Source organism: Geotrypetes seraphini, chromosome 2, assembly GCF_902459505.1.
Source record: "Geotrypetes seraphini chromosome 2, aGeoSer1.1, whole genome shotgun sequence".
In the NCBI taxonomy this organism is placed as follows: Eukaryota; Metazoa; Chordata; class Amphibia; order Gymnophiona; family Dermophiidae; genus Geotrypetes; species Geotrypetes seraphini.
The window spans coordinates 176,181,320-176,195,506 of NC_047085.1; the positions used below are offsets into that span (position 1 = coordinate 176,181,320).

General features: G+C 44.6%; 1 protein-coding gene across 2 annotated transcripts in view; it reads left to right on the forward strand.

Moving 5' to 3' along the window:
* Positions 1–14,187, forward strand: part of ZNF236 (zinc finger protein 236) — a 348,597-nt gene that overhangs the window by 179,259 nt on the left and 155,151 nt on the right. For both annotated transcript variants that reach the window (XM_033934375.1, XM_033934376.1), the window contains exon 12: positions 3,420–3,623. In XM_033934375.1, the coding sequence (XP_033790266.1) occupies positions 3,420–3,623 (204 nt within the window). The remainder of the gene's footprint in view (positions 1–3,419; positions 3,624–14,187) is intronic.

Genomic DNA, 14,187 nt, shown 5'->3' on the forward strand with positions numbered 1-14,187 from the left:
GCACCTAAATGGAGGTGCCCACTTTTAGAATTGCCTTCTTTGGAGGTAATTCTAAAATGAGCCACTTAGGGCCTCTTTTACAAAGCCGCACTAGCGGCTGCCGTGCGGCAACAGCTCCAAAGCCATTTAAATCTCTATGGGCTTTGGGGCTGTTTCCGCAGCGGCCCGTGCTAAACAGCTTTGTAAAAGAGGCCCTTAGTTTTAGGTGTCAGGAATGCACATAAATGGTCTCATAGACTACTACTACCGTATTTTCACCCATATACTGTGCACCCGTGTAAAACGTGCACACGGGTATAGCGCGCGGGGAACAGAAATTTATGTTAAAAAATTTTACTATAGCGTGCACACGCGTATACCGCGCATGCTGCCCCGACTCTCCTCTCGCCGCCCCGACTCTCCTTTCGCCCGCCCTGACTCTCCTCTCTCCGCCCCGACTCTCCGTTCGCTGCCCCGACTCTCCTCTCGCCGCCCCGACTCTCCTCTCGCCGCCCCGACTCTCCTTTCGCCCGCCCCGACTCTCCTTTCCGAAGGACTGCTCGCACCCCCACCCGAAGGACCGCTCACACCCCCACAGCCTCCCCCCCTCCCCCTCCCCCATGGAGATGCTGCCAACTGTTGTTTCCGGATGCCAGTGAGCCCAGCTGCTTCCGGCGGTCCCGCCCCTTCTCTGAGCCCTGCGCTATGCTGATTCCTCTTCCGGCGGTCCCGCCCTTTCTGTGACATCAGAGAAAGGGCGGGACCGCTGGAAGAGGAAGCAGCTGGGCTCACTGTCATCCGGAAACAACGGTAGGCAGCTTCTCCATGCGGGAGGGGGAGGGGGGGAGGCTGTGGGGGGTGCGAGCGGTCCTTCGGGGTGGGGGTGCGAGCGGTCCTTCAGAGTGATGAATCGGACGTCGGGGGGAAACTATGTAAAAAAAAATTTGTACAACGCGCTCACGAGTATAACGTGCATGGTTATGCACGGTTTGTAAAATCGTATATAACGCGCGCAAATACGGTACTACTGTTTATCATTTCTTTAGCACTACTAGATATACGCAGTGTTGTAACAAAACATGGAAGAGGCAGTCACTTTTCAAAAGAGCTTACAATCTATTCAAGACAGGTAAACAGGACCAATAAAGAATCAGGGAATTATGCATGTCAGTGGAATTTGGGTGGAGTACAAATATTTAATGTATATTTTATTTTCTATAATCTACACATATTTTGGCTAACAACTATGTGAGCATTTTCATCAGCCTTAGAAGGGTATAATTAATCACACCTGAAATGAAGAATGATTTTCTGTCATTTACTCTAGTATTCTATAAGGAAAAGATACAATAGGTATTCACTAATTTATCTACCTGAATAGGAAAGATGAGTTTTCAAAAAACTTTTGTTTTATTTTTCAATATAGGCCCCTGAAAGCGCCATACACTTCATCCACTTTTCCTTTCTGTTTCACCTTCAAACCAGGATGTCACAGCTTCCTTGACATCTTCATCACTTGAAAACTGCTGCCCACAGAGAGATTTCTTCAAAACTCGGAACAGGAAATAATCCAAGGGAGCCAGGTCAGGACTGTAGGTGGATTTTTCAGCTGCTAAAACACACATTCTCGGATGGCAGCCTGTGATTGTCGTGACATGTGCACCGGCACATTGTCATGAAGCAGCAGCATGCCTGCTTTGAGTTTTCCTTGTCTTTTCTCCTTGATTGACTCCTGCAAAGTGATCATTGTGCTGGTGTAATTCTCCCCAGTTGTGGTTATCTTGTGTGGCTTGAACTCCAGAAGCGAAAGTCCTTCATCATTCCCAGAAGAGTTCCCATGACTTTGCCTGCAGATTTTTCTATTTTGAACTTTTTTGGGGTGGGGGATGACTTGTGCTTCCACTGCATTGGCTCCATTTTGGACTTAGGATCTGTGTGATAGACTCATCTCCAGTCACCAAACAATGAAAAAAATTAACTTGATCTTCACGGAGCATCTCAAAGTTCTCCAGACAGCACTGGAGCCTCATGGCCTTATGACATGGCATCAGCATTCTTGGAACCCATCTTACACTAACCTTGGACATGCCCAACTTTTCATGAATTATTTTCCAAACTGTACATGCTGAGATGTCCATTTTTTCAGCTTTTCAGAAAACTTTAATTTGTTTGTCTGACAAAATTAAATCCTTGACTTTCTTGCACATTTCTGTTGAAGTTGCTTCTACATCCCATCCAGTGTGAGGGTCATCTTCAATGGACTCGCTACCCCCACTTAAACTGCTTGCTCCAAAATTTTACTTTGTAGGATGATGGGGCAGACTCACCATAAATTGCAGTCGTGGATCTCCTTTGGCTTTTTCCCTTCTCTTGTGAGAAATTTTATCATTGAACAGTGCTCCAAAACTAGCAGTTTCTTACTTGATTCACATGAAGACTCCCCTGACATTCTGTCTCTTGGAATGTTAGATTCGCACTGAGCCAAGCTGTGCACGAGTAACCATGAGACATGTCACAACATGCAGACTTGTTTCAACATGCTTGCCACTTTCTTTCATAGTCAGGTGGATAAATTATTGAACGCCCCTCATAGACTAGGTTTGAAATAAGCACCTGATGACCCTTTTATCCTAGACTCTCTGTTATAGCATTGCCTTCCGTGTGCATAAGTGTGCATAGGCCAAGCAATTTAACAAAAGTCTATTTCCAAGGGTAAAGTACTGATAATGCGCATTCTGTAGGGTCAATATATTTATTCATTAAAAAATTTATAATCTGCTTATATACCTAAGTGACTTACATATTCATAAAATATTCATAAAATTTCACATTACAATACAATACAAACTAGCATAAAAAAATGGGAAAGACCCATCAATTAGCCTAATACAGGGCTGCCCAAGTCCAGTCCTCGAGATCTACTGGCAGGCCAGGTTTTCAGGATATCCACAATGAATATTCATGAGAAAGATTTGCCTGCACTGCCTTCTTGGTATGCAAATCTCTCTCATGCATATTCATTGTGGATATCCTGAAAACCTGGCCTGCCAGTAGATCTCGAGGACCGGACTTGGGCAGCCCTGGCCTAATGTTTCTTTTCCTTCTGTTTAATAATCATATATATAACAGCATGTATCCGATCAAAACTCCTTGAGATCAGCTAAAAGCTAGTACAAAAAAGTGTGTCTTAAGTAATTTTTGAAATGGTAAAATATTACTACGGAAACATATCACTCCAGACAACTCATTCAACGTGTCAGAGCCTTTATGTGAGATTCTGTGTTCCATTGTGGTATAGTGTAATTATATAGCTTTGCAGCCAAGTATACAGTATATCTCCTAAATGGTCAATAATTGCTTTTTTTTAAAAGGCTTTTGAATTGCAAAATGTACTTTAATTTTGTAATGAAACATATACTATGTCATTTTTTTCAAACCAGGTGTGAGACCTTTTGCTTGTCCTCACTGTGACAAAAAATTTCGGACCTCAGGGCACAGGAAGACTCATATTGCTTCACACTTTAAACATAGTGAACTAAGGAAACTGCGACACCAGCGTAAGCCTGCCAAAGTCCGAGTAGGAAAGAATAGTGTCCCAGTGCCAGATATTCCATTGCAAGAACCCATACTCATCACGGACTTAGGTAAATAGGTGTCTGAATATGGAGAAGTAACAGGAAGTTGTTTGGTTTGTGTGGTGTCTCTGTAGGTTTTATTTCTGATACATGTTTGAAATGGCCAAATTTTCTTAATGATATAATGCAAAAAATGTTTTCCTTTATTAGTAGTTTTTTCAGCTGGGGAAATCGTAACCAAAAACTTTAACCATCATTTTTGTATTTTTTTTCTTTTTTTAATAATAGCAGAGTTTATATTGCTATATATATATTTTTTGTAATAGCAGTGTTTGTATTGCTATATTTTATTCTGCTGTTTGCAATATGCTTTATTTTAATTGTACAAAGTTCCACATGAAAATAAAAATGCATCAATTCTATATTTACCTTCATTAATGACTATGGTAGAGGTTTAATGCTCAGATGCTCATTGGAATTCTATGAGTGTCAGAGCATTTTCCTCGCTGGCCTTTGGTAGAAACCTCTACCGCAGCTTTGTAAAAGCCAGCATAAGGCTTTTCTCTCGTTCTGAGTCGGAGGGAGAGACGGGACATGCTGATTGTTTAGAACTATTTACTCCTGAGGGAGTTCTGTCCAAAAATTTGTACAAAATATTTTAAAGTTCTTCACAGTTCTTTAGCCTTTATTTATACAAATAACACAAGATGGTGAAATGAGCAGTTAGAGGGGAATTCATCAAAAGGTGCTAAGCGTGTTTGTGTAAACTAACTGCTATTGTTGCCGAAAGAAATATAATGGGTGTCTTAATGCTTAGCACGCACTAACGCGATTGTGTGCGCAAATGCGCGTAGCGTCCTTTAATGAATTCCCCCCTTAGTGTAAGGGTGCTTTTTGGAGTTTGGTTGATATTTTTTTTATTTTTATCTGTTTTTATGCCATCTACTTAAGCCTATCAAAAAAAAGTCTTCAAAGACTCCAGCTAATCCAGAATACTGCAGCCAAGTTGATATTTGCAAAACGCAAGTCTGACCATGTCTCCCCACTCCTAGCCAAACTTCACTGGCTCCCAGTGATTTCCAGAATCCATTTCAAATGCTCCTGTCTGGCTTTTAAGATCATTCATGGCATCCTTCCTCCCTTAATCCCACTATCTTATAACTCCTCGAGTCCTGACCTGCATATCTTCCTTCTGCCATCAGTGACAATTCGCAGGAGCCATTCAGGAAACCGCTCAGTGCTGAGCAGCACCAAAGTGTGCTCCTGTTTGATACTAGAGGTCTGCACGGGAACGGGGATCGCGGGGATCCCGCGGGTCCCGCGGGGATCCCGCGGGTTCCCCCCCTGGCCCACGGGACTCCCACGGGGACGCCCCCTGGCCCACGGGACTCCCACAGGGATGCCCCCCTGACCCACGGGACTCCCACGGGGACGCCCCCTTGCCCACGGGACTCCCACGGGGATGAAAACAACCTACCTAAATTCTGGCGATGCAAGCATGCAGCTTACAAGTCTGGCGTCGGGTCGGGAAATAGCCATGTTGAGCAGTGAGCTCAGCACGTACACAGATGAAAGCCTTGCTTGCTGATTGGTCCGGCGGCCCCGCCCCACCGTGCCGCCGGACCAATCAGCAAGCAAGGCTTTCATCTGTGTACGTGCTGAGCTCACTGCTCAGCATGGCTATTTCCCGACGCGGGCATTAGGCTGTTTTTTGTCATTTCGGGTGGGGGATGGCAGCGGCAGCGGCAGCAGCAGCCTGAAAAAGAAATCATCCTGGCCGGGTTCGGTGTCATGCTCCGGAGCTTCTACAGCCTTCCTATCTCCCTCTCCCTTCTACCTGCGGCTCTCTTCGGCAACAACGATCGACACAAGCTTCTGGCGTCGGGGCCTACCCTCTGCGAGTCCCGCTTGTTTCAACTTCCTTTTTCCACAAAGGTGGGACTCGTAGAGGGAAGGCCTAGATGTCGGCAGCTTGTCTTGATCACCGCTGCTGACGAGTTGCTTAAGAGAGCCGCGGAGCAGGGGGGTGTTGCCAGGTGCAGGTAGAAGGGAGAGGGCCAGATGCAGGACTCGTGGGTGAGGGAGGAGAAGAGAGAGAGAGAGAGGGGAGGGAAACAAAAGGAAATATTTCATACTGGGCTGGGCCGGAGTGGAGGTGAAAGATTGGAGTGGAAAGATTCTGGCTACCGGGTGCATTAACAAAGGAAAAGGGGGGAAAGCTGAAAATGGAGATAGTGACACAAAGAAGAGAAAGGGTAAGCAGGACCTTCTGAATAAGGATAGAAATACAGAGGGGACATGAAGAGGAGGTGAAATAGAGACATAGAAGTAATGCTGAAAAAGTGTGTGGGGGGGGGGGAGATAAAGACATTGAAAGGGCAAATGGTGAATATGTGGTAAAGACAAGGACAGAGACAAATGAAGATTCTGAAAAAGTGGTGAGATACGGATATAGGTGAGATGGACACAAAGAAGGGTGATGCTGGAAAATAGGTGGAATGGTAATTCTGACAGACACAGAAGGGAAATGCTGGATCAAGGAGAGATGGGGCTCAGGCTGGATGGAATGAGGAGAAATGCCTTGTTGGCCCGGAACTTCCTCTCCTACGTCAGAATTGACGTCAGGGAGCGGAATGCTGGTCAGCGCGACGCTTCTGCAGGGAAAGCTTGGGACAGCGGTGGCTTGGGGACTATTCCCCGATGGCGGTGGCAGCAAACCGAGTGGCTTGGGGGAGGGCACGGAGAAAGAAAGAAAGGGGGCAGACAGAGAGACAGAAAGAAGGGGGAACAGGGAGACAGAAAGAAAAAGTTGGGGGAGAGAATGAGGTCTGGAGGAGAGGAAACATACAGGAGGCTGAAAGAAAGGAAGAAAGATTGGATGCACAGTCAGAAGAAGAAAGTGCAACCAGAGACTCATGAAATCACCAAACAGCAAAGATAGGAAAAATGATTTTATTTTCAATTTAGTGATCAAAATGTGTCTGTTTTGAGAATTTATATCTGCTGTCTATATTTTGCACTATGGCTCCCTTTTACTAAACCGCAATATTGTTTTTTAGCGCAGGGAGCCTATGAGCATTGAGAGCAGCGCGAGGCATTCAGCGTAACTCCCTGTGCTAAAACCTACTATTGTGGTTTAGTAAAAAGGGAGGGGGTGTATTTGTCTATTTTTGTATTTTGTTACCGAGGTGACATTGCATAGAGTCATCTGCCTTGGGAAATGTATATGGCAGATATCTTTGTTTTGTGTTCAAAAGAAAAGGAAATGCATTTCTGGTTTTATTTCTACAGTGTTGAAGTACTTGTTGGCCCTTGCTGTGACTGGTGGGGATCCCCAAGCACCGCCAGCAGAGGACCTCCTCTAGAGATGGTCAGAACTCCCCTCCACCAAGCGCAGCAGTCGCTGGCAGCATCCATGAGCCACTGAGGTGCCAGCATCTGTGACTCAGGGACGCTACTGCTGCCTGCCAAGCTTGGCAAAAGGGACCCCAGGCCAACTGCAAAGGAAGTCCTCAGCTGACAGTTTGTGGGTTCTCATCAGCTGAGTATTTATATTTTATATTTACATTAGAGGTTCTGGTAGAAACCCATTTACAAAGTATGTATTCTTCCCAATTAATATTTCCAAATTAATAGTCTCTTTGCTTATTTGTAAATGGGTCTCTACCAGAGCCTTTAATTCAGTAGCATAATTAAATAAAATAACTATTTCTGAAGTTTATAGGGAAGGATGGTGACGGAGGGGATTCCTCGCGGGGACGGGTGGGGACGGAGGGGATTCCTCGCGGGGACGGGTGGGGACGGAGGGGATTCCTCGCGGGGACGGGTGGGGACGGAGGGATTCCTCACGGGGACGGGTGGGGACGGAGGGATTCCTCACGGGGACGGGTGGGGATGGGTGGGATTTTGGCGGGGACGGGTGGGGACGGGTGGGATTTCTGTCCCCGCGCAACTCTCTATTTGATACCACTCAGCGGCTGAAGCCGGAACTTGCAGCAGCGAGTAAGCAACCGGGTTAGCAGCGGGGCAGGAGCGCTGAAAGCTTGCTCCTGCCTGCTTCACCTCTGGATCACCAGTGGCAGAGGAGATACGATGGACAGGGCAGGGAATGGGGACAGGGTGCAGAGGCCTGCAATAAGTCTGGGAGGGGATTGGGTGGGCGCTAGCTTGAATATAAACCGGGACCCCCATTTATGGGCCAATTTTTTGGCCCCCAAATCCCGGTTTATATTCGAGTATAAGCAGTACATACCTCACAAAAAATTTTTATCACCCTTATAATAACTCCTTTTAGTTTTGCCCACTGCATTTCTACTCCTTCCAGACGTTCCCATCCAGACAATTCCTTAATGAAATTCCCCATCCGAACAATGTTAGGTTTTTTTAAAAAATCTAGACCATTTACATTTGAATGAGCCCTCTCTTTACCTGTCTTAATATTAAACTGGATGCGAGATGATCACTCATCCATTGGTCTATGTAACAGTCTGGTAAAATATTTTAGGATTTCTGTTGCACAAAATAATTATTCTTAATATTTAGAGTAATTTTAGTTCCATCACCGTTGAGACTAAAAGTCAGATGCATCACTATGGAAAAACAAATGGGGTGACCTTAGCTGTATTCTATATCTGCTGTAAATGTCTTGACATTTTATATTTATACAATTATTCTTCAGAGAAAGTAATAATCTGTAGTGCTCTTACAACTGGTTTTCTTTTGAATTGCCTGCAGTAGTTTGTATTGGCACAATAATTATGAATTTCAAAAAGATCTCTTTATAATATGTATGTAACATTTTGCTAAATGTAATTTGCTATTTTGAGTATTGGTCATTCTGTGTGTCATACTACAAAAACCTTATTTGCACTGACCTTCAAATATATTTACTGACTGAATTTTTCCTTACTCGTAGGGTTTTCTATCACTAGACTACCAAAATATTTCACTTAACCAAACATAAGCTACCATAAAAATCTTTTCTGTTACATCTGCTCGGGAGTCTGTACATATGGTTATCAATCCATTCCCATGAGCTGGGCATGCAGAGAGGCGGAGCTCAGTGTCCTCCCCCCCCCCCCCCCCCCCAACACACACACAGTTTTTCTTCTGCAAGAAAACTGCGCGGAGGTGTTTCTGCTCTGCTTAGTTTCCTTTTCTTTTTGACCTAAAGTTGTTGTTTTTTTCTGAGGCTGTGGTGCCCTGAGACCCCATTCTTGGGGACTCTCTGCCTTGGAAAGTATGCAGGTTCCACTGAGCCAGACAGCAGCTCTGCAGGGCAAGCCTTTGGGTGGACCTGGGTAGCCAGCCTGCTGTGAAACTTCAGGGGTTGGGGTCTGTTCCCCTGGGAGCCAGCTTGCCTTCTGAGTTTCTCAGTGGCTTGAGCGAAGTCTGTGGGTGTCCTATATAAGAACCCGCATGGGGGTGGAGGTCTCGGTCGGTGTCAGTCTGACTGGCAGCCCCACGAGTTCTTGGTTTTGAGTTGAATTTGGAAGCATCTGAAGCAGAAAGTCTTTCCCTTCTTTCCAGCTGCACAGAAAAGCTGACAGACAGGCAACTCCACAGAACTGTGAGTACAGCCCCATTATTTCTTATTGAAAAATTTGGGTGAGTCTGCAAATCTTAATTTTGAAGGCTTCTGGGGTTAGGGTTTAGATCTCCCACCTCCAAAACCCCTTACTATGGCCCCATTTGAGCCGCTGTCAGACACTTCCATTTTAGATTTCATGGTTAAGGCCGTTTCTGGTGACTATTGTTTTGATGCAGCATATCTTGGAGCTGCAAGCTCTCTCCTGTAGGAAACCCTTCCTTAGAATTATGGAAATGGGTGTCACTCTCCGGGTTGTTTCTTCCTTTCTTCCGAAGGTAGTGTCAGATATCCATATCAGCCAGGAGGTTCATCTGCTTGCTTTTCATCTATGGGCTCAGATAAGCAGGATGGAATTTTGAGAAAGCTTGACATGCAGAGAGTTTTGCTCTGATATTTAGAAAGGATGAATGACTTTTGCCTTTCAGACCATCCATGATAACCAGTTAGTCCATTCATGGAAGGCCGGCATCCAAAGCCTCTATAACCAGATGGATTTGCATGACCATCTCTTCGGCATACATTGTCTGTGTTAAACAGCTGCCAGTTTCTCTCAAGGCGCATTCCACTAGGGGTGTCACCTCTTTATGGGCAGAGTTTCAGGCAGTTCCTCCTTCAGACATTTGAACAGCAGTTGCTTGGTCTACTCTACATACATTTTCCAGATTGTACAGAGTGGATGTGGTGGCTCGAGAGGATGCCGCTTTTGGGTCCTCAGTCTTGTGGATAGGCTCTTCTGTCCCTCCCTAGACGTCAGCCATTGCTTTGGTAAGTCATCATACGTACGGACTCTTGAGTAGATGTAACAGAATGAAAGATTAGGTTCTTACCTGGATAATCTTCTTTCTGTTCATCTTTTCAGGAGTCCATGCGGCCTACCCCCCTTGGATATTTCTTGATTCCAGGCCTGGAGTTCTTCTCCTGTCAGCCAGATATCTGAGTATGAAGAGATCCTGTACATATAAGTATATTTCTCAGCCTCTGGCTTCCTTATTGTTGGTGCCAGTTGCACACAGCAGGTTGGTTCTAATTATTTTTTCTAGGGAACTGAATTGTGTAATATATGTGGTGAAATTCCACATTTCCCCCCCTTCTTTGTATTCTGTTCTAGTGGAGTTTGATTGCTTTGGGATATACCTAGAAGGGGGGCTCCGCCTCTATAAGGGAGGTGATCAAAACTGTATGTTGAAATATATTTATTAAAGTTTTCAAGAAAAGTGCAAGTAAAATTACATAACAGTGCAATCTAGAAACTTTCACATGTGCACAAATCAAACCTCACCCCCACCCCCACCCCTCCCTCTCCCTCCCCACCCCCTCCAACTGCAAAGATAGCAATATCTAACAGTCTGACATGTAGTGTGGGACCCACTTCACCAATTCAGTAATCGTCCACGAGCCTGGGGTGTAAGGTCCATCCAAAAGTGTTCCCAAATCTGACAGAAGCGGCGACCAGTTCTCAAATACAGGTCACCAGCCTGTCTCCTCTCCAAAGAAGCATGTACTATCATCAGAGATCTCCATTGAGTATAAGTTGGTGGACCCGGGATATCCAATTAGTCAAAATAGCTTTCATTCCCATAAGCACAGTTCTCGCTATGAAGGCTGTCATCCCTTTCAATTTCGGTGTGGCTATAGTATAATAGCCAAATAAGGCTCTGGGCGTAGGTGACCAACGTCTGCCCCAGAGAGATGTAATATATGTGCCCAGACCCCGCCAAAAATGGAGGATCAAAGGACAAGACCAAAGCATGTGTCCCAAAGAGGCATGAGCCTGTGTGCACTTGGGGCAGTTATGAGTAGGGGTAATTCTCATCCGAGCCGCCCTTTCAGGGGGAATGTATAGCCGCAGAACCACTTTCAATTGTAATTCCCAGTGGGTAACATTGGCAGACACACGCTTAATGGTTTTCAGCACTTGTTGGAGCTGTTGGGCTGTCAAAGAGCACTGCAAGTCTTCCGCCCAAGAAGCCGCCAAAATGTCCAGGTTAGGTCCCGTTTGACAATCCCAGAGACCCATGAGATGAAATTTTAAAGGGATCCTCTTATGGGCCGAAAGACTAAAGAGCTCAGAAAGTGCTTCACGGCTGTCCTCTGTAAGATGTCCAACTGGCAAAGACTTAACATAATGTCCTATCTGATAATAGGCAAATATGTCCACAGCTGGTAAGTCAAATGTGTGACATAAAGTTGGAAAGGAAACCACCAAGAGAGGAAATGTGGACCAAATTTGAAGTCGTCGTAACGTATCAAGCAGTAAAGGGGAAATGTTACACTTGTAAAGAGTCTTAAGATCTCTAGGGATGCAAACCCCCAAATATTTGATAGAGGCCGCAGCTCACGTGAAAGCAAATTCCCCCACCCAAGACAGTTGCAAAGCGAGCGGGCTAGCCAATGCAGTGGATTTCTTGTAATTTAGGATGAACCCTGAATAAAATCGGAATTCCTTCAAAGCTTGTAATAAATGGGGAATGGAATGATTCGGTCTAGTTAATGTGAAGAGCAGATCATCTATGATCAAAACTGTAAATATTCACATTTCTGCAAGTCCAGTTCGCAGGAATAGATTGATCATCATCCTGAGATTAACAGAAAGAACTTTAATCTTTCATTTCTTAAAGGACACTTAGAATGACAATTCTCTCCATTTTTTATGGAGGTTAAAATAATTTATCAGTTAAAAGCATGATTAATCTTGTCTCGGAGCTCTAGCCAGTAATGTTAGCTTTCCTACTACCTCGGTGTTTCATTTGACTTCTTTAGTTCTTAAAGCCTGAAAGGAAAACAGAAAACTTGTTTTATCTGATGAGCACAAAGTTTGTGTTTTCGATCTAATCCCACATTGTACTAGGAGAGCTATTATGACTAACAGGATATCACTAAATCCCCACAGGAGTGAAACTAACACTAGCTGAATATGTAATGGCATCAGCAAGGACATCAAAACTGAAAGAGTTAAAAAAGTCCATACCTAAGAAAGCAGCATTAGAGAATGGTATATCTCTATCGAATGAGGCTGACCTGATCTTCAAGTCTAATGCCTCATGATGCCAGGGGGATACTCACTTTTTAAGAAGCAAAGTCGGGCAGGAAGACACTGGCGCATGCGCGGTACAGGCAGTCTTGAGACTTCAGTGCAAAAGTGTACTGTCATTTTAAAAGACTATCTGCACCGGGCTATGTGGATGATGTGAGAATATCTGCCTGTTCTCGGATAACACCCGTTACAGGAAAGAAACTGTGCTTTGTTGAAGGCTGTCAGGTAAAATTTGCCTGTTTGGGGATAATACCAAAATCTGCAATAGAGTAGACACCCTTGTTGGTGTAAATAACATGAGGAAGGACCTAGCAAAGTTTGAAGAATGGTAAGAAGTTTGGCAGCTAAGATTTAATGCTAAGAAATGTGAGGTCATGCATTTGGGTTGCACAAACCTGTGGGAACGATACAATTTAGGGTGTGAAGAACTTTTGTGCTCAAAAGTGGAGTGGAACTTGGGTGTGATAGTACGTATGTAATGATCTTAAGGTGGCCAAACAAGTAGAAAAGGCAACAGTGAAAGATAGAAGGATGCTAGGGTGCATAGGGAGAGGTATGGTCAGTAGGAAAAAGGAGCCCCTGTATAAACCCTGTATAAAACTCTGGTGAGACTTCATTTAGAATACTGTGTACAATTCTGGAGACCTTACCTTCCAAAAGAGGATGGAGTTTCTCCAGGGGAAGGTTAATAAAATGGTATGTGGTCTTCACAATAAGGCATATGGGGATAGACTTAAAGATCTCAATGTGCATACTTTGGAGGAAAGCAAGAGAGGTGAGATATGATAGAGATGTTTAAATACCTAAGTGGTATAAATGTGCATGGGGCGAGTCTCTTTTATTTGAAAGGAAGCTCTGGAATGAGAGGGCATAGGATGAAGTTAAGAGATGAAAGGTTTAGTAGTAATCTAAGAAAATACTTTTATTACAGAAAGGGTGGTAGATGTGTAGAATAGTCTCCCTTAAGAGGTGGGGGAGACAAAGACTGTGTCTGAATTCAAGAAAGCGTGGGACAGGCATATGGGATCTGTTAGGGAGAGGAGGAGATAGTGGATGCTGCAAATGGGCAGACTGGATGGGCCATTTGACCTTTATCTGCCATCAGGTTTCAAAATCTTGATGGTTGTCCTTGAAGAAAGCAAAGTTACTTAACCTGTAGCAGATATTCTCCGAGGACAGCAGACATTTATTCTCTCAACCTTCCCAACTCCTTTAGTTGACTTTTTAGCTATCTTACTGAGCTGATTTGAGCTGTGGGAAAGCACCAGCATGCGCACAGTTTGGTCGGTCTTAAAATTTTTAACGGGATAGTACGCCTTAGAACAGCAGACGGGATTTATGTGGAAACAGATTCCGAAAAAGCCAAACTACTGAACGATTACTTCTGCTCAGTCTTTACCTGCGAGGCACCTGGACACGGGTCACAGCTGGAAGCAAAGCCAAGCAAGGAAGACCCATTTCAGAATTTTGGGTTCTCACCGGCTGATGTTTACAGCGAACTGTCAAGACTCAAGGTGAGCAAAGCCATGGGACCAGACAAATTGCACCCACGAGTGCTCAGAGAGCTGTGCGATGTCCTGGCGGAACCATTAGCCATGCTCTTCAATCTCTTCCTAAGTACGGGGAGAGTCCCCCTGGACTGGAAAACAGCTAACGTCGTTCCTCTGCACAAAAAGGGCTGCAGAGCGGAGGCTGCGAATTACAGACCAGTGAGTCTCACATCAATAGTGTGTAAACTCATGGAAACACTACTTAAATGTAAATTAGACACGATTTTGGATGAGGGGAATCTAAGGGATCCTAGTCAACATGGATTCACTAGGGGTAGGTCATGCCAATCCAATCTTATCAGCTTCTTTGATTGGGTAACAGGAAAGTTAGACTCGGGAGAGTCTCTGGACATAGTGTACTTGGATTTCAGTAAGGCTTTCAGTCACTTTAAATGTTATTTTTTCTATAAAGAGTTACTCCTGCCCCTTTTCTGCCATCTGTATCCTATCCAAACAGAA